The sequence below is a fragment of the Nanorana parkeri genome, unplaced genomic scaffold (genome assembly GCF_000935625.1).
Source record: "Nanorana parkeri isolate BGI_ZX_2015 unplaced genomic scaffold, ASM93562v1 scaffold1797, whole genome shotgun sequence".
Lineage (NCBI taxonomy): Eukaryota > Metazoa > Chordata > Amphibia > Anura > Dicroglossidae > Nanorana > Nanorana parkeri.
This window is the reverse complement of record NW_017308065.1, coordinates 1-26,682: the sequence shown is the minus strand read 5'-3', so window position 1 is coordinate 26,682 and position 26,682 is coordinate 1. Positions and strand designations below refer to the sequence as shown.

The window sequence follows — 26,682 nt, the reverse complement described above, 5'->3', positions numbered from 1 at the left end:
GGCATTAATTGTATATCGGCTGGGCATTAACTGTATTATCTGCGGGGCTGCGGGGCATTAAGTGTATTATCGGCTAGGCACTAAGTGCATTACCTGCTGGGAATTAAGTGTACCATCTGCTGGGCATTAAGGGAAATAACTGTTGGGCATTAAGTGTATTAACTACTAGGTAATAAGTGTATTAACTGCTGGGCGTCAAGGGAAATAACTGATGGGCAGTAGTGTAATAACTCCTGGGTACCAGTGTAATAACCGCTTGAGTACATCTGGGCCTAAAATAAATAACCAGTAAAAAAAAAAAAAGGTCTTCCATGAGTGGGTATGCAACCCGATGCACATCTTGCACAATGTATGCGTTTCTTGAACATGCGTTCGAGGGTGAATACTGTTGCACCAGATGTGATCTAGTTGTTTGTTTGGAAGCCCAGATTCTGGATCTAAACAACAAACTGACAATACTACGGGGCATAACCAACAGGAAAAGAGTCTGGACTTGACGTACCAGGCCCTGGTGGAGGGCGGCATAGATGAGGATGGGGGTTTGGATGAGCAGGATCCCAAGGTGGGTAGCTGGGTTAGAAGGTGGGGTAGAGGGAAGAGTGCGAGAGAAGCCAGTCCTGAACTGATGCATCCCAATAAATATGCCAGGTTGCAGGATGTTGGGGATATTAGTTCAGGGGTGACATTGCTGGAGCAGGAAGCCTCCTCTATCCGCAGGGGGAGTGACTGCTCCAGTAAGGATGGGAGAAGGATGGAGGGACAGGAAAGACAGATTTTGGTGGTGGGGGATCCTATTATGAGACAGACAGGGTAATCTGCCATCGGGACCGTGAGCGTCAAATAGTCTGTTGCTTACCGGGGGCTCGTGTTGGACACATCGTGGAACTGATGGACAGGTTACTGGATAGGGTTGGGCACGACCCAGCTGTCATGGTGCACATCTGCACCAATGACAAAATAGGAGGCAAATAACTACCCCCCCCAGGCGCCTGTGGTTTGAGAAGGTTAATGACATCTACCATATGGAAGACCTTACCTCGACTATCCATAACTCCAAAGAGCATTTTTGCTCAGTTTGGGGCGCCTGGCTCCACTTTCATCACTCAGACTCCTACCTGCAGATCATGGCAGAATAGTTAGGTTTGCCACGGCGACTGACCCGGGGGGACTGGGACACTGTGTCTATGCTTCTCTTTTCTTTCCTTTCCTTTCCTTCTACTCCTGCCGGGGACAACATTCCCCAATCCCACTACCTTTTGCTGTTTCGGTACTGAGGTGACATATATCCCTACCTGGTTGAATGTGATTATTCTGAGGTTGATAGATCGGAGATGCACTTCCCCACCACGATAGCATACCATGCAAATTACTTACCGTTAACGGGATAATTTGAAGTGATGGATAATGTTAATGCTACTACTGAATATGTAACGCTAAATATGTGCTTTGCTCAACTGTTTTAATGAACCAACTGCTGATATGGTTTATTGTAATGTGAATATCTTTTCTTTATCATGCTTGTGTCATGCTTGTTCCATGTGCACATTAGATGCAACACTAACAGTTGTACTTTAATGTGGGTAGCTGCCCTCTTCTACTGTGTGGAAATTCCTTTCTGCTGTTCATCAATAAAGAATTTGAGGGAAAATAAATAGGAGGCAAATGTAGTGTCCTAAAAAGTGAGTTTAGAGACTTAGGTGCTAGGTTGAAAAAAAAGGACCACCACGGTAGTATTCTCTAAGATACTGCCAGTGCCACGAGCCACTTCAGAGAGAGAGCGAGAGTTGAGGGAACTGAACAAGTGGCTCCGTAGCTGGTGTCGGAAAGAAGGAAGGCTTTGGGTTCCTGGAGAACTGGGCTGACTCACTCGGTTACCGGCTCTATGGCAGAGATGGGCTGCATCTAAATGGGGAAGGTGCAGCACTTTTGGGGGATACAATTGTTAAAAGACTGGAGGAGCTTTTAAACCAGATGATGGGGGGAGGGAATAAAAATGGATATAATAAATCTAGAGCAAGTAACTAAAGGGGCGATTAATATAGGGCTGTAATACAAAGGGGGATAGAGGGCTCACTCCAGTCAATCTAGTTAATCAAATCACTCCAGTCAATCTCAGAAGTGATGTATCAAGTAATGTATTAACCATACCAAGGTCTAAAGTAGGTGGGCTCCAGAAATGAGTAATAATAAAACTCAAACTTGCACCAAACTTAAAATGTATGTACACCAATGCTAGAAGTCTAACTAGAGGAGCTTGAAGTTATGCTACTCGAAGAGGACTTCGATATAGTGGGAATAACAGAAACTTGGCTAGACAGCACACATGACTGGGCAACTAATGTACAAGGGCACAACCTGTTCAGGAGGGACAGGGTTGGTAGAAGGGGTGGAGGGGTATGCCTGTACCTAAAAAACAATCTAACTGTGCACATACGAGATTACATCACGACAGAGGGATGCGATGGTGTTGAGTCTTTGTGGCAAGAACTGGATAAGACTGATGCTAGTCGGAAACTAATTGTGGGTGTGTGTTATAAACCCCCGAACATAGAACAAGAGGAGGAGGCAGGGGAAATGTTGTTATAATGGGTGACTTCAATTACCTGGAGATCGATTGGTCAAATGGAACCTCTCATTCTAAAAAATCTGGTCGTTTTCTGAACCTGTTACTGGACAATTTCTTGAATCAGATGGTTGATGTCCCAACCAGGAAGAATGCTATACTAGACTTAATAATCTCCAATAATGCAGACCTTGTTGGGGACATAGCGATTAGGGATACATTGGGTAATAGTGATCACAGGATGATTACTTTTAATTTTGGGTACAGAAAAAAGAGAAGTGTGTTTGTATGACAAGAACACTAAACTTCAGAAAGGAAAACTTTGATAAGCTGCATCACCGAGTATGCAACACTAACTGGGACAATGTATTTCTAACGCTGAGCACTGACCTGAAGTGGGATTGTTTTAAGAATACATTACACAATGCTATAGCAAAATGCATACCATTGGGAAACAAAAATAAAAGATCAAGAACTAAGCCTGCATGGCGAAATAAAACAATACGTCAAAGAAAATAAGATAGCATTTATAAAATACAAGGAATGTAATAAGAGATGTAATAAGAGATGTAATAAGAGATGTAAACATGAAATCCGGCCAGCTAAAATAGATTATGAAAAGCATATCGCCACAGTCAGTAAAAAGTACCCCAAAAAAGTCGTAAAGTATATAAACAGTAAAAGGGTAAAGAAAGAGCAGGTCACCCCAATAAAAGACGAAAACAGGAGATTAGTCACAAACGACAGGGAGAAGGCTGAGGTATTAAATTCATTTTTATCTCCTCAGTATACACTCAGGAAAGAGACAGGTTTAATGGAGGTAAGAATGTGAGTAGCTTAGTGTGTAAAAGACCACAGTGGTTGACAGTAGCTGGGGTTCAACAAAGACTTGATAAACCTAATTATTATTATTATTATAAAGGATTTATATAGCACCAACAGTTTGCGCAGCGCTTTACAATAAAAATTTAATGCAAATAAATCATTAGGGCCAGATAACCTGCACACAAAAAAGGTACTTAGAGTTATTAAACCCTGCGTTTTTTTTGGCATATATCTACTGCTAGCAAGCAGCAGATATATGCAAAAAGTGTAAAGAAAAAAAAACTTAGCTGTGTTTTCCCCGCGTGCTCCCATCCGAAAACGTGAAAATTTTCGGGCGGCCGCAAAGCATCTTGGGGCGGGCACATGCGCAGTTCACATTTTTGGCCTGGGACGCGAGGAGAGACACAAGGTAAGTCTATGGACGCGTGCACCCGCATGCAGGCACCGTGGGACAGGAAGCGCTGGATCGGAGACCTGCCTCAGGGCTGGAGGGACAGATGAAAAGGACAGGAAAGAAGATCGGATTACGAAACATAATTTAAGGTAAGAGCTTTAATTAACATTGCGGGGAGGGAAAAATATTTTGGCCTTTAATGTCACTTTAACCACCTTCCGTCCATGGCCGTTTGTGAACGGCCGGACGGAAGTCTGCTAGGAGTGGGAGGGCATCTTAAGACGTCCTGCCCCTCCCCCCTCTCGTGTGCGGCACTCAGCGCGCACACGAGAGGGAAAACTGTGAGCATGTAAACAGCCAGCGATGGCTGTTTACATACAAGTGTAAAAGAAAGCTCCATCTGTCCCCAAGAAATGGTATGAAATTCGTATCAGTACAGCATTGCATGACGGAATAAACGTCAGTCAAAGTACCGCAGCGCTGAACACTGAAAAATGGCCTGGCCAGGAAGGGGGTGAATCACCCCGGTCTTCAAGTGGTTAAAGAACTCAGCCAGGTTATTCCTCATCTTCAAGGACTCCATAATGACTAGTAAGGTACCAAGTGACTGGTGGAAGGCTACAGTAGTGCCAATTAGAGGTGCACCGAAATGGAGATTTTTAAACCGAAAGAAAAAAATTCCAGGCCGAAAGCGATACCGAAAATGTTTTTTATTGTAATTTTTTATTTTTATTTATTTTTTATAAACTTAATTTTTTTATATTTATTTTTATTTAGGGCTACCTAACAGTGGAACCGCTATACCAACTGCAACGGTGTCTTCACCATGCCGGCCTTCTTCACTATACCAGGAGTATGCTCAACATGTCTTTCCTAGGCGGTGTTATGATTGTGCCCTGGAGACATGACCATGGCCACTTGACGGGGCGATGTGGGTCTGAGGTCCAATTTAGGATGTCGACCCCCAGGGCCCCTTCACTTGTATAATACGAACATCCCCAACAGCAATCGGGGGCCTCTGTTATGTTGAGCAATGCATGTCTGTTGTAGATCCCTCACTGCCTCCCTTGTTGGGTCTCGGGTATAGCCCAAGCCCTACCCTGGTAATTGGCAAGACTTTACCCGATTTACCGCTTAGAACCTTTTCCACTGTCTCATTTGATTGGTAGGATTTCCTCCCCCACCCTCGTTCAAGCCACCCCCCAAAGAGTGACGTCTTGCACCTGGCACCTGTTGCCAGTTGCAACAGGCGCTTCACCTACTGTACCCCAGCACTTCTAGGATAGGTTGTGACCTTAACACTGGTCGCGGACCGTCTCCCACTGTTAGGCAGACGACCCGCCTGAGGGGTAGTGTATATATTAGTTGGTGTGTCACCGAGTGTTTCATTTTGTGTGTTCTACAGTATTTTTTTTTTTGCTGTTGTTGTGGTTGTTGTGTCTATCACTAGGTCTTGCCTAACCTTTTCCACAGTGGACCAGCGCAGGGTCTGTTAGCCCTAGAGATCCTCCCCCTTTTTTTCTCTCCTTCTGTTGTCCATCTTGTCTCTCTTTTTTCGTCTCTTCCCTAAATCCTGTCGCCCATCCGGCTGCCGGCACCCTCTTGTGGGGACCCGCGGGCCTCCCCGCACCTCGGGTACCCGTCCAGACATTGACACACCTAGACACACTCCACCCACACCCACCCATGGCCTGCCCGGCAGACTTAGTCCTCCTCTCCTTGAACACACGGGGCCTCAACTCCCCGGAAAAGAGAGCTAGGATCATGGGAGATATACACCATCACAGAGCCTCCATCGCTCTCCTACAGGAGACACATTTCAAACATGGAAAACTGCCCAAGCTTCACAACCACCGCTACCCGTCGGCTTTCCATGCCTCTTCACCCTCTAATAAATCGAAGGGATGGCTTCCCGGCACATTATTACAAGACCTTCCGAGAGACCCTTAGCACGCACTTTCTTTCGGCTTACAACGGTATACATGGCCAATCGGTTCTCCCGGCCCAAACACTAGAAGCACACATAACCGTCATACCCAAAGAAGGGAAGGACTCGATGCTTTGTACTAGCTACAGGCCGATTTCACTACTCAATGTGGACTTGAAGCTATTCACCAGGATCCTGTCGAACCGCCTTCTCCCGTTCTTGCCCTCACTGATTGACCTTCATCAGGTGGGCTTCGTCCCTGGTCGCGAGGCTAGGGATAACACCAATAGAGCCATAGACTTAGTCTCTTGGCTGGAAAAGCACCAAATGGGAGCAGTTTTGCTCTCCACAGACGTGGAGAAGGCGTTCGACAGAACTGTGAGACTTTATGCTCACAGTTCTTCAGCATATCGGACTGGGCCACCACATGCTGGACTGGATTCGATCAGTCTATTCCCGACCCTGGGCTAGGGTGCGCACGATGGGGTGCCTGTCCCAACCTTTTCATATCACCAACGGGACACGTCAGGGGTGCCCCTTATCACCCACTATTTTCATCCTGACGCTGGAACCCTTCCTTAGACTGATCCGAAATGACCCTCAGATACGTGGCATACGCATGGGTGGCCACGAACATAAAGTGGCGGCATATGCGGATGACATGTTGTTCTTCCTGACTGATCCCATGACATCCCTACGGAAACTAAGCTCCCTCTTCCTGGAATATGGCACATTGTCTAATCTTTCCATTAATTATACCAAATCTGAAGCGTTCAACGTCGGTCTACCTCCTGAGACGGCTCTGGAGCTGAAGAGTGCCTTTGCTTATAGCTGGGCCTCATCAGCGGTCAAATACTTGGGTATCCAAGGGAGTTATTCCGCCTGAACTTTATGCCCATGACCCAGATCATTACTCAGGACTTACACCAATGGCGATCTCTGACTTGCTCTTGGTTTGGCAGAGCGGCCATAATCAAAATGAACATCCTCCCAAGACTCTTGTATTTGTTTCAGGCGATCCCCATACACCTCTCCAGATCATATCTTAACACCCTGGAGTCGACATTTAAACGCTTCATCTGGCTGGACAAGCACCCTAGAATCGCCTGGTCCTTAATGAAAGCCCCGAAGGGTTGCGGGGGCCTTGACGTGCCGGACATATCTGGTTACTACTTGGCCTCCCATTTATGCAGGATCATTGACTGGCATGTCAATGCCCCCTCTAAATTATGGGTCACGATGGACACACACTGGGACACTACACCCCCGGTGACGGCTCTCTCATGGCTACATCAAAGGCATAGTCCTCCACACATCGCCTCTCACCCTCTGATTGGGGCGACCTTGAAAGAATTCACCACCGTACGTAGAAAAGGCGTTCTCACAACACCGGATAGTCCAATGACTCCCTTGACCCATGACCCAGACTTCGCCCCTAACTACACGACAGACTTTCTCTCTCATTGGGCGCTCTCGACATTGCTGAGGACACACTCATTCTATAACCAAGGTCGCTTCCTTGACAAAGCGGAGATAGATCCTCTCTCTGTGACAGGTCGGCTACCTTGGTGGAGCTATCTCCAGGTGAGACACTACCTCACTTCCCCGGCGAAAAGAGGGGGCTTTGCTCGATCCTTGACCAGCTTTGAGCAGGCATGTCTGGGCAAGGGACCCTCCCGACACCTCATTTCCTGGACATATGGCCTACTACGTCCATCTACCCCAGCCAGATCTGACACCCTGAGAGCCACCTGGGAGAGGGAACTGGACCAAGACATTCAGACGGATGACTGGGAATCGATATGCACTGGGGCCCACAAAAGCTCAGTGAGTTGTAGGACCCAAGAAACCAACTTCAAAATCCTGTCCCGTTGGTACAGGACTCCGGTGCTTCTCCACAAAATTGACCCTACAGTGCCAGAGACCTGTTGGAGATGCACCTCGGCAAAGGGCACTCTCCTACACATTTTCTGGGAGCGCGCCCTTCTCCGACCATTTTGGAAACGGGTCCACGACAAACTTACCAAATTCTCCAGACTGTGGGCACCTTGGACCCATTTTTGCCAGGGGAAAACATACAAGGAACTCATGCAGAAACCTGACTAGACGACTGACACACACGCTGATAACATAATACATGTTAGTGATTCCCCTTTTGCGGGGGACGAGTGGCACGCCCCACTGGCGGGTGCTCCGGCCGGTGCACTTTAGGATCTCCCTCCAAGACGCTACATGCCCCTGCTCGCTCTGGAGCACCTTGGGGTTTCACCGCTGGAGACTCCTCCTCCTAGGGGTTTTTTTTTTCGCCTCCACTTTCTCTATACTTCTCTGCGACCTTTGTCTCGTTTTGTTTAGGTTGCACCAATTTTTTGTTGTTATTTGCCTTAGGTCAGGAGAATTACTATAGGCCAAGTTCATAACCAGGCCATTGTCCTGAAAGATTGCTCATACTTCCAAGCCTACATATCCTCCCGAATGTCCTGTGTGATATGCCAGATGTTATTATTGCATAGCAATGAGACTAGATTACGCTGGAATTGCCAATTGTGAGAACCTGCCTGCAATGTCTAGTGACCTAACCAAACAACCTCATAGTTAGGAGGTTGCTCACTTGAAGATGTAAAGTGATATGTTGTTTGTATGTCGTTTTTTTATTTTTATTTTGGGATGTGATATGTTTGATCACATTGTATGTACTTTCTTTGTTTAATTTGCTCAATAAAACAAAAATTTTAAATGGAAAAAAAAAACAAAAAAACAATAGACGACAGTACATAACATCTCAGTATGTGGTGCGCAGACCGTAGTATTGACAATATAGCAAGCAGTGGTATTAGCTAGATACAGATTGCATTCCCTATAGAAGGCTGTTACTGATTCCGGAACTATATCCCTGATCGGGTGGTGAATGTGGTATATACAGCATAACATACATATACCAATTAGTAACAGCATGTGTATCTACAATACTTGTTGTAGTTGGGATCGTGTATGAGCAGATTGATTTGTAAGTTGTGTAACCCTAAGGAATGTATGGTAGAAGATACCCAGGGTGTACTTCTAGTACTCATAGAAATATTATTGCTATGAAATATCAAAGGGTGTCAGTAGTCAGACTGCTTTAAGGTTAGCCTGTAACCGGTCCGTGAAAGTTTCAGACAACAGCACTACTGAACACAGACAAGACAACATAAAGTGGGGTGGACACACAGAGACAGAGGGAGGTCATCAGTTAGTTGAGGCGTCAGGCGTTAGGGAGGAGGGAGAAGAGGAAGAAAAAAGTAGGTTCGGGCAGAACATTGGCGCCAGTGGACTGTGTACTAGTCAGTTTCAGTAGGTCAGGTTAAATAGTGCATAGACGATGAGAGGTACCTGGTGCCAGATATTTGTCTATCCACGGGGTCCAAGTATTCTCAAATTTGGTCATTTTATCACTAAGTTGCGCAGTACGCTTTTTGTGAGCCATAACCCAATGAACGTGATTAATTACACTGGCGAGACTTAGGGAAGATGTCAACCAGTTTTTCGCAATCTCTCGCTTGGTGGAGGTGCAGATATGCATTGATAGGTCAAATTGTCTGCGGGACAGACTTTCTGGTCTGCAGTTGAGAAGTGCAAAGTAAGGGTCCTTAGATATCGGTAGCGAGAACAGAGACGAAAGTATAGTGAATATCTGGTCCCAAAGGTCAGAGACCTGTGGGCAGTTCCACCGGATGTGAAAAAACGTGCCTTCATCGGAACATCCCCGAAAGCAATTGGGAGAGCAGTCGGGGTTGAAGATAGCCACTCTAGTAGGCACTAGGTACCAGCGTATGAGTACCTTATAGTTGATCTCCAGCATGCCTACACATCTTGAGCTACTCCTTGTGTTAGCCCAGGATTGTGCCCAGGTTTTGTCTGTCGTGGTCGACTCCAGGTCTTTGTCCCAGCGTGTCACATAAGAGGGAGGGGGGTGTAGCTGTGGGGGAGACTAGAATGGCGTAGAGGAGCGAGATAAGTCCCGGGCTGTGTGGGTCGTCTCTGCAAATTTTCTCGAAGGGGGACAGTAATCGGGGGTACATCTGTTTGGGGAAGGATGTAGTTATATAATTTTTGATTTGACGATATCGGAATATCTCCGTGTTTGGCAATTGTTTGTGTTCCTGCAGGTGTGGGAAGGGTTTCACTCCTAAGTCAGATTGTAGTTGCCAGAAGTAGGTAAGGCCACGGTCAGTCCAAGCCCTAAATCTCGACGGAGTAGTTAAGGCAGGGGTAAAGGAGGGATTGTCAAGAATGGACATGAGTGGTAGGTGTGGTGAAAGGAGACCATATTGGTTTTTGATGGAGTCCCACAGTCTGAGGGAGTGTGAAGTTATGGGGTTAGTGATGGGAGGTCTATGTCGTGAGGCCAGCCATAGTAGATTAGCTACGGATTTTATTGAATTCATTTTTTATTAAATATTTTTATTTTTTACATTACTTTTAGGGGCTTTGGGGAAATATTAGGGGTCTAAACAGACTCCTGATATTTCCCTTTTAAAATACAAAAAAAGATTTAGGACACAGAATCCTCTCTTTTTCTATGTCCCCTTTTATCAATCAACAGGAATCCTCTGTGAGTGTTCCTGTTCATTGATAACATGAGGACATGGTATGTTTACTATAACTATGAATGAACAGGAGGTGATGTAGCTCACTCCCATTCATTCATAATTGAGGCTATAGTTAAGGTAATTTACCATGTCCTCAATTATGCTGATCGCTGAGTGTTTTTTACCTTGCTCTCCACTCTGACACGCTGTCACAGGAGGCTGATCAAGCGGTGTAGTGAGGAGAGCTCAGCCTCCTGTGACAGCGCGGCCTGTCTCCGCCCACACACCACTCTGCCGGACTGTGATAGGAGGCTGAGCGGTGTGGGCGGAGAGACGACCGTCGCTCACAGCACTCGCCTCCTGCAGCGCTCGGCAGGCTGTCACACTTTCTCTCCTCCCCGCTGGGACACAGAGCAGTGCCCAGCGGAGAGGAAAGAAAGCAGGGATGCGCCGATGTATCGGCAGGAAAATTGCACTTTCGGCAGTATGACAAAAGTGCAATTTTCGGCCGATATGTTTTGGCGGCCGATATATCGGTGCATCTCTAGTGTCAATATTCAAAAATGGGTCAAGATGCCAACCTGGGAACTACAGACCAGTCAGTCTAACATCAATAGTATGCAATCTGTTAGAGGGAATGATACTGTTAGAGGGAATGAAAAATTACTATTTAGTGGATTTTGTTCATGGCAATTGTATAATAAATGATAATCAGCACAGATTTAGGAAGGACGGTTCTTGTCAGACCAACCTACTAACATTCTATGAGGAGGTGAGTAGAGATCTGGATGGAGGGAGGCTGGTGGATGTGGTATATCTGGATTTTGCCAAAGCTTTTGACACAGTACCACATAAACGCTTAGTACACAAGCTGAGGTCTATGGGTATAGATGAAATGGTGTGTTCATGGATAGAGAACTGGCTACAGGAACGTGTCCAGAGAGTATTGATAAATTGCTCTTTTTCAGATTGGTCTATGGTCGAGAATAGCGTGCCCCAGGGTTCTGTGCTAGGCCCCATACTGTTTAACCTGTTCATTAATGATATTGGGGAAGGTGTTAATAGCCATGTTTCTGTGTTTGCTGATGATACTAAAATTGGGAGGGTAATGGGCATGGACTTAGACACTATAGCATTGCAGAGGGACCTGGATAAAATAGGAGAGTGGGCAACTATATGGCAGATGAGGTTTAATATTGAAAAATGTAAAGTAATGCATTTTGGGGTCAAAAACAGGCAAGAGGAATATATATTAATGGGCACTCCAAAAGCGAAGTCAGAAATGGAAAAACATCTGGGGATCATAGTAAAACTGGTGGAGAAAAGATTCAACCACAAAGGGCGTATGGGGCTTACCTTTCTCTTTGATTCAGCGATGTTCGATGTGCAGCCCTGCCTGGCACAAATGCAGTCTTTGCAAAATTAACTTTAGGCAAGCTCATACTGTGTATGCCTGCCACAGACCCTGTGCATTCCTATGGAATAGCCATACCAACATGCCCCCACCATCCTCCCTTGAATCTGGGGCCCCTAATAACCTCACAGAGACACCTTCTCTGTGCAGGACAATGGGAGACATGATGTCTGAAGCCCCAGAACAGACTGAACACCCTACGCAGCTGGACATTGGGGCCCTCCTTACGCATACTACCCACCCAGGCTGATATTGAAGCCCTGGTGGCAAAAATTGAGGAGGCCCACAGCAGAGACATCCAGAGATTGCCACAGGATGTAACACAGCTGGGTGCGAGGGTCGAGGGGAATGAGACTAACGCGGTGGCCATAGAGGAGAGACTGAGAACCTTGGAGGAGTCCAGAGACATACAGACTGGTATGTTGTCAGACATGCAGCTCCATATCGAGGATTTGGAGGATAGAAACCGACGCAACAATTTGAGAGTGCAGGGCATCCCGGAAACTACCGGGCCCGAAAACATACACGATACTGTGGTGGCAATCTTCAACACCCTGTTAGGTAATTCGCCCAATACAGTGATTGAGTTGAATCGTGCCCACGTTCCGAAGACCCGGATCGGCCCCGTGACATTATTTGCAGGCTACAAAAATTCCCGGTCAAGGAGGAAATACTACACAAAATATGGTCTAGGGGCCCCTAGACTTCGATGGAGCTATAGTGAAGATCCTGCTCGATCTTTCCAGGGTGACTCTCCAGCGGAGAATGATCTTGCGATCGCTCCGAGCCCGTCTGCAGGTGTTATTTACAGGTGGGGATTCCCGTTCCACCTCATTATACGGAAAAACGCCTCCTCCTTTGCTTTGACAAACCAGACGGATCTACCTGCCATGTTCGAGTTTCTGGAAATGAAACCTTTCCCAGTGCCTGACTGGCTGCAACATTTGTCAGGAGGATATGCCAGCCACCGTACACGTCCGACTCTCCGCACTAGGCCTCAAAGACCGTCACAGCGACAGTGCCGTAGAAGGTCGTCCTCCCGGGTGAATGCCAGGGAACCTTGATGACTCAGCATCAAGCCTCGACAGCCGATGATCTCCAGTATGCCCTTTGCCTTCCCGGGAATTCTATGTCTGTTTGCTGTGCCGGGGTACTATCTGCTACTTGGAGTGGCAGAGTGTGCCACCCAGGGTAGGTACATAGCGGCTGGGGATGACTTACAACATACAGATGTACTGTCTGGCCCAATACTACAGCCCTATGTTATGTATCCTGGAAGCTATGGGAAACAAAATGCTGCTTACGTTCACTGGTGATCAGTCGGGCTACAACTCACCGGGTCTTCCGCCTGGGATGATCCATCCTGAAAAGTCTGATAGATGGCTAGTTACGTGAGTCCAAGGGACGTGCCTCTTGTCCTTCACCTCTCTGCGGACGTCAATCTGCCCTGCTTGGCTTACACCATTATGACCTGAGACCCTCGGACCAAGCATCAGATCTGGCGACCGTGGAGGAAGGAGCGGCGGACTCCCCTACTAAATTGGTTATGCAATGTGGTTCTTATAATATGTTGGAGTTGCCTGTTGATCTTTTGCTTTCATAACCTTTGTTAATGGCCCATGATAGTTGCTTAACACGCCCAGTTAATGTTCCGAGTGGTTTACAAATCAACCAAGTCCTGGCTGGGAGGGGGGGGGGGGGCTGAGTGGGACCCCGCTTTGTACAGCCACACCCCCACTTAGGTTATCCAACCCACGTGGACATCTCCCTTAGGTGGATAAATTCTGGGGTGGTGACCCCATTAGTAGGTTATAATTGTGTGTCTTTGTCTTCGTTTGTGGATTTCTCCTCTTCTCTGCTGTCAGCCTCTCCATACCACACCTTACTATCCTTACTGGCTGGCACAGTATCTTGACTAGCTACTCTTTTTTCCACCCGTTCCTTTCCACCCCCCCCCCCCCCCCCCTTTTTTCCCCCCCCCCCCCCCGCCTCTGCGATGGCTGCCACTAGATCCACGGCTGTGGACCTTAAAATCTGCACGTACAACGCTAGAGGCCTCAATGTCCCCTCCAAACGGGGCCAGATTTTATATTCCATGCATAAGGCCATGGTTCAGGTCATAATGTTCCAGGAAACACATTTCCTGAGCTCACATGTCCCCCAGTGTTCATCTTTTACCACCCTCGCCCTCTCCCTATTTTTTATTTCTCTGTTCTTTCCTAGCGAGACTCACAGACCTTTGCGGACTCCGGAGGGTGTGATCATGCTCTGTGTCCTGTAACGTGGTGTCCTGGAAGGTAAAGGGCTTGAAGATTCCGGAGAAGAGAACAGCCTTTCTTAACAAACTTCAACGGTCAAAAGCTCAGGTATGTTTTGTTCAGGAAACGCATTTCAAGATCTCCAACATTCCCAGATTTCAGAATCAACACTTCCCACGCGCCTACCACCGTGGTTCACCAGACAGTAAATGCCAGGGGGTTAGTTTTGTGGTGCATAGGAATGTACAGTGGCAATACGTGGATACACGTTATAGCCAGGATGGCAGGTTCATTTTTGTGAAGGGCAGAATAAGCCACACCCTATGCACATTCGCCAAAGTATATTTACCCAATGTTGGTCAGATTCCTTTCCTGGAGTCCACCCTGGTACGCCTGGGGGAGTTCACGGAGGGAGTACTGGTCCTGCGGGGAGATTTCAATGTGGTCCTTGACCCCACATTGGACAGCTCTAGGTCGGCCTCGCACCTCTCTTACTCAACCCTCCGGAAGATCAAACAAGGTACTTTCAATTAGTTGATATACGGCGCATGCTGCACCCTAAAAAACGTGACTATACCTTCTACTCCAATCCACATGGCTCGTACTCTCGTATAGATTTATTCCTGGTGGGACACCGAGATCTGGCAGTGGTACGGGGGGCATCAATTTGGCGTAATTTCCTTGTCAGACCACGCCCTGATATCCCTGGCCCTTGACCTGCTGCCAACGGACCTTGGTCCTTGGACCTGGCACCTGAACAAAACCATCCTACAAGACCCCACCCTGATGGAGGAAATCAAAACCGACCTGCTTGCAATGACACCGAGGAGTGTGATCCCATGATTCTCTGGGAGGCCCACAAGGCATATACCAGGGGCTCATTTATTAAATTAGGCTCAAGACTTAAAAAACAGCGTACCGCAAAGATAGAAGCCTTATTAACAGACATTTCCTGCCTGGAGTCGATGCATAAATAGTCCTTAGCCAAGTCTGTCCTCGGTGAACTGACGAGTCTCCGGGAACAACTGCGGTCGCTTTGCCTTGCCAAGGCCAAGGGTATGTTGACCAGGGGTACAAGGTTTTTTAACGAACTAGGCGACAAGTGTGGCAGGCCACTGGCTAGGGCGTTACGGTCGCAGAGATCGCAGTCCTTCATACCAGAGATACTGTCCCCATGAGCTACGAAAGTGTATAAGACTACTAATATAACTGGGGTATTTAAGGAGTATTGCGCCTCCCTCTATAACCTCCAAGGTCGCACGGCAAGCCGAGTATGACTTTGGACCTAAGATTTCAGAGTACTTGGCTGAATCAGAGATGCCGGCTATACCAGAGGAGGCAGTACACTCCATGGAGATGCCTCTCACTCATGTGGAGCTAACTGGAGCCCTGAAAAGGACTAACACCGGTAAAGCACCAGGGCCAGATGGCCTCTCTTTGTCGTACTATAAAACGTTTCTGGAGATCCTAGCACCCCATTTTTTAAGGGTTACAATGCAGTGGGCAAGGGTGGGCACTTGCCCACAGACTCGTTGCGAGCACATATAACCCTCATCCCCAAACCGAAGAAAGATCCTCTGCTATGCTCAAATTATAGGCCCATTTCATTGCTCAATTCCGACCTGAAACTTTTCATGAAAATGTTGGCATCTCGCCTGGTCCCCCATCTGCAGGACATTGTTCATCTAGATCAGGTGAGATTCATACCCTCTAGAGAGGCTCGGGACAATGTAACTGGATGTCATGCACGCAGCCTCCATTCGGTCGCGGCCTCTCTTGCCTCTCTCGTCTGATGCGGAGAAGGCCCTCGACCGCGTGGATTGGACTTCATGGAACTGACCCTCTGGCATTGGGCCTGGTGAGATGAGATGTGATATGATGATGTCGTGGATAATGGCAATTTACTCTAAACCGACAGCACAGGTCCGGGTGAATGGCCTGCTCTCAGACGCTTTTGCTATATCGAACGGAAAGTGGCAGGGCTGCCCATTGTCGCCTCTAATCTTCAATTCTCACCTTGGAGCCCTTTCTCCGCAGAATCAGGGCTAACTATAACATTGCTGGAGTGGACCTAGGTGGGGGGTGGGGGGGGCTGGAGGTAGGCACAAAGTGGCGGCCTTTGCCAACGATTTGCTCTTTCTCCTTACTGACCCTGGTGTTTCCCTACCGAATCTGATGTGTGAATTTGAGACATATGGGGCATTGTCATTATTTCTCATTAATTTCCAAAAATCCACGGCCCTCAATGTATCTGTCCTGGGCTTCCTACTCTCTGGACTGAGATCGACTTTTCCATTTCGGTGGGCGGCGTTATCTCCGAGATATCTGGGCACTACCATCCAGGCAGACCTTTGCTGCACCTTTCATCTTAACTTCCCGCCGCTGCTCAGGGACATTCGGTTGGACCTCTCGGGGTGGCATGCGGGTAAATGATCATGGTTCGGCAGATGCAACATTCTGAAAATTAATGTTATGCCACGCATTCTATATCTATTGCAAACTCTGCCGATCCATGTACCACAGTCCATTCTTAAGGTAGTTAACAGTGCCTTCATGAAATTTCTGTGGGCCCACAGACAACCTAGGATTAAGGCAATCGATTTTGTGCAGGCATAAACTACATGGGGGATTTGGCCTACCAGATGTGATTAATTACCATGCAGCATGCCATCTCGCGAGGGTGATCGACTGGTGCCGCCACGGCCCATTTAAACAGTGGATAGGGCTTGAAGAATCGGGAGTGGGAATTCCACTGTCAGCACTGCACTGGTGTAGAAGTGAGATCCAGACATCGGTGAAAAACCATCCCACAATAGGTCCATCGTGGGCTGTGTGTCACAAATTTTTTCCCCTGGTAGGTGCATCACCGGCACCTTCACCCCTATATCCTATCCTGGGCAACCCTACATTCACTCCTGGAATGGAAGACCCTGGCTTCCATGTGCTAACTGGGGCCAACATTCATAGGGCCAAACATTTAATCCGGGCAGAGGCCTGGGTGTCGCTGGAGGACATGTTGCTGGGTCCACAGTGGTCCCCCCTGAAATTCTGGCAAAGGGTACAACTGTCGCACTTTCTACGGTCCCTACCACCAGCCATGACTTTTATCCGGCCCTTGACGGAGCTTGAGAGAGAGTGCGAACCAGGCCCACCCCTTAGCCATGCGGTGTCTATGGTCTATTAAATTCTGGACTCCCACCCAGGGGACAGTGCTTCCCCATACTTCAACAGATGGGAGCACGAACTGGAGACTCAGTTCACACCAGAGCAAAGAGAGAAAATTATTTACTTTGCCCACAAAACCTCCAGGTGCACCAGGATTCAGGAGTGCAACTATAAGATTCTCACCCATTGGTATAGGACCCCTGCTGCCCTTCACAAACTCATGCCAGAACTACCCACTGATTGTTGGTGAAGCGGCCAGGCTGGGGGCAATATGTTCCATGTGTTCTGGGCGTGGCCTGAGATTCAGGAATATTGGGAGGCGGTCAGAGCGCTGTTACCCAAGTTTACTGACCGGGATATGCCAGCATTCTGCATTTTGCATCACAATACTATACCGAAACAATCCTATCTGAGATCCGTATTGCCAAACATGCTCAATGCGGCATAGGCATGCATTCCGTTGCTCTGGCGGGACCCCAGATCCCCTACAGTGGGCATGTGGTTGAGCAAAGTTAATGAGATCTGGAGAATGGAAGACCTAACAGCGTAGTCCATGGAGACTAACGCTACCTTCTGCAAAATATGGGGGCCTTGGACGGCATTCTTCGCCTCTCCCGAATATTATTTGCATGCCTCATTTGGAACCTCCACAGATCCTCAGATGCTTTAAGCGGTAAGGGATAAGGGACCGCTGGGAGCTCTCTCTCTCTTTATCGCCTTTCTCTTTGTCTTTTCCCCTGCTTCTGAATGTTTTCCCCCTACTACTCCCTGTCTGTCCCACATACGTCTGGTTTATGTAGGTGTCTTAAGAGACAGCATGACTACCAAACGTTGAATGCCTTGATTGAGTTGCCTAACAATCCGCGATGCAGGTTGTCAATGGTCCATATGCAATATCCCCCTACTAGAATGCTCACATTGCGAACCGCAGATACGCCCTTGTGGTTGTGTTGTGTCGGGCAGAAAATATACATACGAGTACGACACCCAGTTCCGCTATGGTAGATGGTCAGACTACGGCCTTCTGAAGGAGACAGAGGGACCGATTGTGCCTCTATCTACCCCCACTGCACCTACGTGTGCTCCATCTGCTTAGTGATGTTACTGTTGATTCAAATTGAAAAGCCGCAGGATCCGTGCCTTAAAAGTTCATGCTTGTTATCTGCATTACCACTATGTGCCTCAATTGTAACATATTGCCAAAAAATGTGCAGTATTTTTGTATGGATACCCATTTTGTATAAAATAAAAAATGTTTAAAAAACTCCCAGGTGGACAGGACATTTGGCAGAGCAATCCCTATCTTCATGAGGAAAAATCTCTCCAGAGAGCAGTTAACAGTCACTACACTGTCACATTCAATACAAAAAATCCAAACAGGCACTTAAATGAACTTCATATTCAGTACAGCATAGAAAAGACTCACCACAATCATGTCAGCAATGATTGTCATGCCATGTTTTACTGTTATTTCCCCGTAAATCACATATACAAGACTACATGTACATGATACAAACATGTATCAAATTATCACTGTCATCAAAGAATAATTATAGATCTAAATACAGATTTATAAGTATACTCACTCTTCATCTGTCTGGACACATTTATCAAGTTCAATAACATGGATTCCAATAAACCAAACCAAATTAGAAAAGTAGGGAACCGCAGTTTTATCTCTAATATAGTGCAGCATTGGTTGGTTGTTAACTGAAAATAAGGAAAATTGGTGGGAAAAATGATTAATAAAAAGAAAAAAACTATTTCTCCACAATAGTCAAATATATACAGTAAACTATTATTGAATGGTTACCCATTACCTTTACTTAGAAAACAGGATTGTGATGACATGCATTAGATCCCTCAGCTCAGCAAAGTTTTTAACAAGAACTATATATCCCATAAACATCTAATTACATTTTCTTTTTTTTTTTTTCTTTGCTTCCTTACATTACAAAAAAACATTATGGGATTAGTTTATAAAGCAATAATGTGTATCTTTCTGTTGCATGTGTTTTAACCACTTGAAGACCAGGGTGTTAAACCTTCTTCCTGGCCAGGCTATTTTTCAGCATTCAGGGCTGCAGTACTTCGACTGACATTTATTCCATCATTACACAGCAATACACAAACAAGCTTTAGGAGCGCTACTACCCTGGAAATACTGATATCTAGTTATATGTGAAAAAGACACATAGACTCACACTTAGAAGACAGCTGGTGTGTCAGAAGGCATGGCGGTGCATTGAAGTCAAGGGCATGGCAGCCACGTTCCCCGCCCGCACAGCGATCGCACACACCTGGAACACAGGCACATGCGTGCCTGCATTCCGGTCTAGTGCGATCTGCAAAAATGCTAACAGTGATCGATGGCCCTACAATTATTACTCTCACGGTGATATGTAACATGTAGGTCACAATGGGTGCAATCGTCGTTTTCGCACATAGGCATACCCGACACATGTTTGCGTGTGTATGTGGGGGCGGGAGACTTACATTCTTTTTTATGTGCGACTCATTTTTGTATGCTTCCTTAATTTTTTGTAAACTTATTTATACAAACTTAACTTGTATGTAAACAGTCCTTGCCGGCTGTTTACATTTGATGTAGTTTTTCCACTCTGGGCGCCACGCATGAGTGGGGATGGGGAGGGATGTCTTAAAATGCCCACTCACATCTACAAGGCTCCCGTCTGGCCATTCAGGTACGCCCAATGGATGGGAGGTGGTTAAATTACAGTGGTTGATTCACCTGTATTGAATGTTTGGTGAATGTTATATTAAGTGCTTTAGAAATATTGCACTATGAAAACACATTTAAAAAAATTATTTGTAAAGTGACATTTACCAGCAATAGGATATCATGCTTAAATATGGAAAATACATACTTAAAAATATGCTGTATGAGAACAGTGCCAAGACAAGGTGTTTTAGGGCCGGTGTGCCGCCCCAATAGGGGCATAGAATATGAGATGCATAGCCTCAGTTAATATTAGCATTGTTATATAGGTTAGAATTTATATAGTGTGATTTGCCTAACTATTTTCTCATAGCTAAATTCATGTGTTATCCTATGCTGCCATCTGGTGACCTTTTGTTGTAATGTACATGTTTTTCTGTAATTATTCCTCATGTATTTCCCCCTAGTGTACGCCCCTTCCTTCTTCCTGTGTGCAGTACTTCCTGTGTCATGGCCACAGTTAAAAGCCACATGTAACAAGGACACACAGGTAATCTGCACAGTACGGAGGAAAGGCATCATTTTCTGACCGCACAATACTATAACCATTCAACTGCTGTTCCTATCATCTGCTGTAATCCTGATGTAAAGAATAAACACCTCTTTTGAATGAATCGGTATTGACGAGTTCAGCTATCTGACGAGGATTGTCCGCAGTGAGTATATCTGCTTATACAGGCCAGGCATAGAGGTCTCAGCAAGATATATATCTCGCTATCACAACGATCGGAGTCAGAATATCCGGTTCCCACCATAGTGTGTTCCAGAGCGGTCAGCAATGTATCACATTCTGGCCGGCTTCGTGCGTTCTGGTTCAGTGCGATCTGCAAAAATTCTGCAAGCCCTTTTTCTGCAGATTGCACTGGACCGGAATGCGATACAGTGCGTTCCAGAGGCTGACCGCTCTGGAACGCACTGTTTATGGTGTGAACTGGCCCTTAGAGAAAAGGCCAAAGTGCACCAACTCCCCATGAGCTGTGATCTATCTCAGCAGTATAGGTTGCAGGTCTCCCCTCCCTTCTTCCCCCTCCTGATGAAGCACCCATGATAGCCACCTCTTCTGCCTACAGCACAACCAGGCCCTGCATGAGAACCAGTATGACAAATGCAATAGACTCTAATTGCTAAAAATCTGTGGCTATCTTTCCTTCCTTTTTCCTTAATAAGTCATACTTCTTTTTTTGCCACTGGAGCATTCTACTTCCAGTGTAAATTCCTTCCTCTGCCTGACCCTCAGCTGCACGTACACCCTCTGCCACCTCTACTCCAAAGCCCCAAAACATTGCAAGCTTAACTTTTCACCTTCACCACCTCCACACTCCGCAGTCACAGATGCTCACCTCCGGCAATGTTTTGCACTTCTTCCAGCGCTCAGACACCTCTACACTCCACCCCCCCTTCTTCCCGAAGAAGGGACCCTGCGTGGCCCCGAAACTTTGGCTGTATGACGAATGTGACAATTTAATAAAAAGTGTTTTACTTCTTGCACATATCATCAAGTGCTGGTGCCTTCAATTATGGACTTATGGACACAGCACCATCCATGTTGTCACTTCAAGCACCAACCTTCAAATAAGGTCTGTACACTGCATGGAGTGCAGGTGATTACGTGTTATCAATTCTTAATCAAGATATGTTGCTAATGCAGCAAAGGTTCCAGACCTGCCTGGGCTGTCTGCCAGTGTAACTTGATCACAAGACTGACTAAAGAGAATTAGAAAACGCTGTAATAGACAATGCATTGTAAAACATGAGCTGGTCTCCCTTTTGCTGAAACTGGAGATATAACACCACTTAACCGAAAGACATTCTAAAAGTACTACCATAAAGATAACAGCACTGATGATAAAGTGTGTGTTTGGCCAAACATGTTTTTTTTATAGTTTTGGATAGAATAAATACGAGTTAAAACCCTGGCCAGGTTATTTTTTGCTGTCTGTGTACCTTTAGGGAGATTTCCATTCACTTTCTGTCCCACATACAGAGAAAAAGACACAAAAGACAGTGCCTTTTCCTTGTGTGATAACGTTTATTAACACTCCAAATGGTAAAAGGTGGAACACTACTCACATGCACATGCAAGTGGAAACAAGCGATGTATGTAAATGCACACCAGGGCTGAGAGTGTATCTCTGACGCATTTCAGGGGATCTCCCCCTTCCTCAGAGTTGAAACTCCAGCACCCCAAAGCCAATATATATATATATATATATATAGCTAAAGTGGCTGGGAAGCAAACCGCCAGACAACACAGTATGGTATAATTAAAATAACCACCATGACAGCCACACTGTACTGGCCATCACGTCATCGAGAAGGGCGGGGCTGTAAGAAGGAGGCGGCAGAGGAGGAGACCCTAGATAGAGCCGCAAACATGCCTATTAAATGATACATGGGCAAGACTAGAGGAGCGGCCCTACCTCAGAGTTAAGGGCGGGAACTGCATGCTGCAGCCACTCTGATGCTAACACCTTTGCTGCTGTGATACTACAGCTCGTACTGCTGCTGATGGGAGACAGGGAAAAAACACTCAGGCATGAGATGCTATCCCATTAACCCTATAGGACAAGCCATCTAAGTTTTTATGTACTGTAGCCTGAGGTAATACTTTTCTCTGTCCTCGCTATAGTCAAGCTCTAGGATGAATATCTTTTACCCTTACCCGCTATTCTCCTGCGGCCATGCCATTCAGGATCAGCCACCTCTGCTGTGATATCCCTGCCTGTATACCTTTTAATAGGGTATCCCCCAGGGAGTCCCAGTCTGGATGTCTTAGCGACAATTTGTCTGGAGTTACATGGGATTGCAATGCTTCCATTCCTGGCTCATGTCACCTGGCATTTTCTTTGTCTCCTTTCGTACCGGTTTCATATGTTACTGTGTCTATTTAGACACTGACAGGAGCAAAGTTTTCACTCCGCGTCCATACTGCTCCTTCCTGAGCCGCTCATTCCACGCTAGGTAACTCTTGTCCCTTGCTGGCAGCGGTGTGGATGCCATCCATGTCAAGTCTATATTTAAAAAAAATTCAATAAATGCATTTCTTTTCCTCGCAGGGCCATGGCTGACTCTGCTGCCTCCAAAGACATTCCTCTACACATATGGTAAGGGTTGGTGAGTATATTTTTTTTGTTTTTTAACGAGGCGTGAGGGGCTAATACAGGATAAATGCTTCATTATAGCCCTCCTCACGAAGACCACCACAGATCCCGGAGAGCCAGACGAAGTTCCTGCTCAAGAAGACGTGGGGTCGCAGGACCGTAGTCACTCTCGCTCTGTCTATGGATCACATTCTTCAGAGCCATCCAGATGCTCGGAAAAACATATGCCCAGTAAACACTACTGTTGGGTGTGTGGCAAGCAGGCTATTACCAGGAAACTTGTGTGCCAGGCTGGCCTGGAAGAGTTGACGCAGGAACACCTTGCCTTATCCACGGATTTGTCCTCATGAATCAAACAGTATGTTAAGGACTGCATGAGGGAGATGTCAGGGGCCCCTGCTCCTGTTCCTGGGCCAAGCACATCCCAGCAAGTGTTGAGGAGATCCTCGAACTCTGAGGTTTACGACGTGTTCCAAGACCATGGTTGAATAGGGCAAATCGGGCTTCGATTTTGCACTAGTCTAACCTTTTATCATGGCAGTTAAGGAGGCCATTGACTAGGAGGAACCTATTGAACAAACCGCTAAATCCAGGCAGTATTTTGCTCACCTCCAGAAGTCCACGGTTAATTTTCCCTTTATGTAAGAAGGGACATTATCCTTAATGAATGGAAGCATCTGGAGAAAAAGCCTAATCTGAACAATAGGCTCTTAAAACTTTATCCTTTTAGGCCTGGTTTACACCTGGGCGTTTTACAGCGCGTTCCTACGCTCTGTAAAACGCTCAACATGTGAAAACCGGGGGCGTAGCTTGGCTATGGCGGCGTGAGGAAGCACATTGCTTGAGCTCTGCTATCACCAGAGACTTTACAGTTGATCGAGACATCTTATCACCCCGTTCTTGATGTTGTTGAAGGGCAAATCTCGTTCTGACAACAGCCAGCGCTCGAAAACCTCCCTACAGCGCTACCTCTCATCTCCTGTGCCGTCGACCTGCAGCGCCTCCAAGACCGCCATGGCTTCTGAAACACAGGGTAAGGCCCCCGAACTCTGGTGGCCCCACCTCCCCACGGGCAACTACCTCTCCTCCCGATCCTAGCCCGATAGAGGACCCGGTCTTTCCCCTCACTCTAACTCCGTAGCAACATCCAGAGACGATGACTTCCCTGTCCGCCAGTGAGATCTCCTCCATTCTCCTCTCTCTGCCCACGCAACAGGACATGGCCACCCTGGTAGCCAAAATGGAGGCCGCGCTGAGGAAAGACATTGCTAGCATTCACAACACAGTCTCCCAACTGGAGTCGGAGGTTTCTACCTTATCTACAGGCCAGACCCACCTGTCCCAACGACTTGACCGCCTGGAATCGGAGACGGCGGCCCATGACCGCCATCTATTCACCCTGTTCCTTGCGCACGATGACCTGCAGAATAGGTCACGGCGGAACAATGTAAAACTCCGGGGGCTCCCGGAGGCTACAGATGCGGTGGGCCTTCGTCCTACGGTGACTGCCATTCTCAACTCCATCTTGGACAAGGCCCCAGACTCCCCTCTGGAGATAGACCGAGTCCACTGCGTGGGAAGACCTAGGCCGGTCGGGGACCCGAGGCCCAGGGACGTCCTCTGTCGCGTCCATTTTTTCGCTGAAAAGGAGACCATCATGCGCACAGCGTGGCAGAAAGGCCCCATCCCCTTTGACGGAGTGGACATTACCATCCTACCGGACCTCTCACGCCGCACACTTCAGATGCGACGGACCCTACAACCTCTCCTCGATGAGATCCGCCGGGCCGGGGGCCTCTACACCTGGGGGTATCCTTTCAGCCGGAATGTGCACCGGAACGGCCGAACCTTCCTCCTGTGTCACCCGACCCAACTGGTGGACCTCTTCACCTTCTTGGAGATGCCACCTTCTTGGAGATGCCACCGGTGGAGGTACCGAACTGGCTTGGCCCTGACCTAGACGTTGAACACCGTCCTCTCCCACAGAGACGCCGCAGCACATCCTGCCCTGCACTCACTGCTAAGGAGCCCTGATCCTTAGGGGCCGTATACTTCATTCCCTGCAGGTCCCTGCGGCTGCCGCTCCCTACTGGATGCCCTGACGACCACTACCTGGAGTAATTCCCTGGACATCCGGAACACTTCCCATTGGCACCACATCCCGCCCTCGGACTATCCTGAGCTGCTTCTACCAGCAGGACCCCTTCAGTCTGCAAGGACTGGCCTTCGGGCTATCCCACCTCTTGCAACTCGCCCAGGGACTCGATTGCCACTGGCCTGCCCTCTCACCCCCCAGCTCGGCTGGAGCTGATCGATGCCAGGTTACAGGATATTTACCTATTACTGGCTCCCTCCAGGGGGTTACACTGTATGTTACTGTTTATACTGTGGTTGGTGATTTTTCTGATGCCTTTGCCCTTGTGTTTCCCCCCAGCGCACCCATCCCTCTAAAGGGCTATATTGGAGGACAGGACCTGAAGAAACACCCCCCTTGAATGCTCTCCTTGGAGGCCATATTTGGTGCGGTCCTGCTGCCCCCCCCCTATCCCCTTCCCTCCCCCCCCCTACCCCTCACTCCCCCTGTCCCTCCCTGTATCCCCTTCCCGTGCCAGTGGACACCTGACACCGGCCTCCATGGGCGGCTCTGCAGTACCCTATGGTGCCTGCTCCACTGTTATACTCAGTGTTGAAGATACTACTGTTAGTTTAAGGGGTCTAGTTGCTGCTATTTTTCTGTACCTGAAACTGCACTTACTGATGTCCTTATTGTTAAGGTTGGGACCCTGTTTACTTGTCCCTCCCCATGCAATTCCTGAAGTCTCGGTGATAGCACCTCACCGTGTTTGTTTTTTTTTGTTTCAATGGTTTTTATTATTTTTGACATAAAAATAAATTTGGATGTGTATATGCCAACCAGGGGTCCCAGACCTTCCGAAATTTCTTTTGGGTGTCTGCCAGGACACTGGATAATTTCTCGTTAATAAAGAATGAATCAACCCGTCGGCAAACCCCACTAAAGGGAATCTGCCGTTTCCTCCATGCCTGTGCTATAGTTTGTTTTGCGGCTAGAAATGTAAATACTGCTAGTTTCTGCTGAGTGCTCGTGAGCTTCGGAGGCTTAAGGTGTAACAGGGCAAACTTCGGGTCCCTGTGTATATTTGTGTGAAGAACAGAGTTCAGTAGCCTGAATGTTCTGATCCAAAAACGGTGTACCATTGGGCACGTCCACCAGATGTGCATTACATCTCCCTTCGCGTCACAACCCCTGAAGCATTTGGCTGACTGTTGGGGGTGGGAATGTGCTAGTCGAGCTGGCACCATGTAGCACTGCATCATAGATTTGTATGCTGTTTCATGTGAAGTGATGTTGATGGTACATGATGCCGCCGAGGCCCAAATTTGTTGCCATTCTATATCAGTGATTTTTCCACGTAAATCTTTGTCCCAGGCTGCAACATAATTATGGATCGAGTTACATTGGTTTGAGTTCAGCTGAGCATATAACATGGATATCAATTTGGGTTGCAAAGGGGTGTGGTAGCATATATGTTCCATCAAGGAGAGTCGAGTGGTGGGCACCCTGCCGTCAAGCACAGACTCCGCCTGATTTGCAGATATGAGAAGAATTCCGAAGGGGGTGTGTGGGAGTCCGCCTTTATCGAGTCCCAGGTGCGTATCCACTTGTTTTGTATGAGGTCGTGTAAATATGTTATGTTTTTGGACT

At 47.3% G+C, this 26,682-nt stretch overlaps 1 protein-coding gene across 1 annotated transcript in view; it reads right to left on the bottom strand.

Moving 5' to 3' along the window:
• LOC108799738 (protein CLEC16A-like) overlaps positions 1 to 22,857 on the bottom strand; it is a gene marked incomplete at its 3' end in the record, with an annotated part of 284,697 nt that extends 261,840 nt beyond the window's left edge. The window contains exons 1-5 of the mRNA XM_018571638.1: positions 22,757 to 22,857; positions 21,198 to 21,297; positions 21,031 to 21,118; positions 19,322 to 19,417; positions 18,704 to 18,827 (exon numbers count right to left, since the gene is read on the bottom strand). Of these exons, the coding sequence (XP_018427140.1) occupies positions 18,704 to 18,827; positions 19,322 to 19,417; positions 21,031 to 21,118; positions 21,198 to 21,297; positions 22,757 to 22,857 (509 nt within the window). The remainder of the gene's footprint in view (positions 1 to 18,703; positions 18,828 to 19,321; positions 19,418 to 21,030; positions 21,119 to 21,197; positions 21,298 to 22,756) is intronic.
• Positions 22,858 to 26,682: the final 3,825 nt, after the last annotated feature.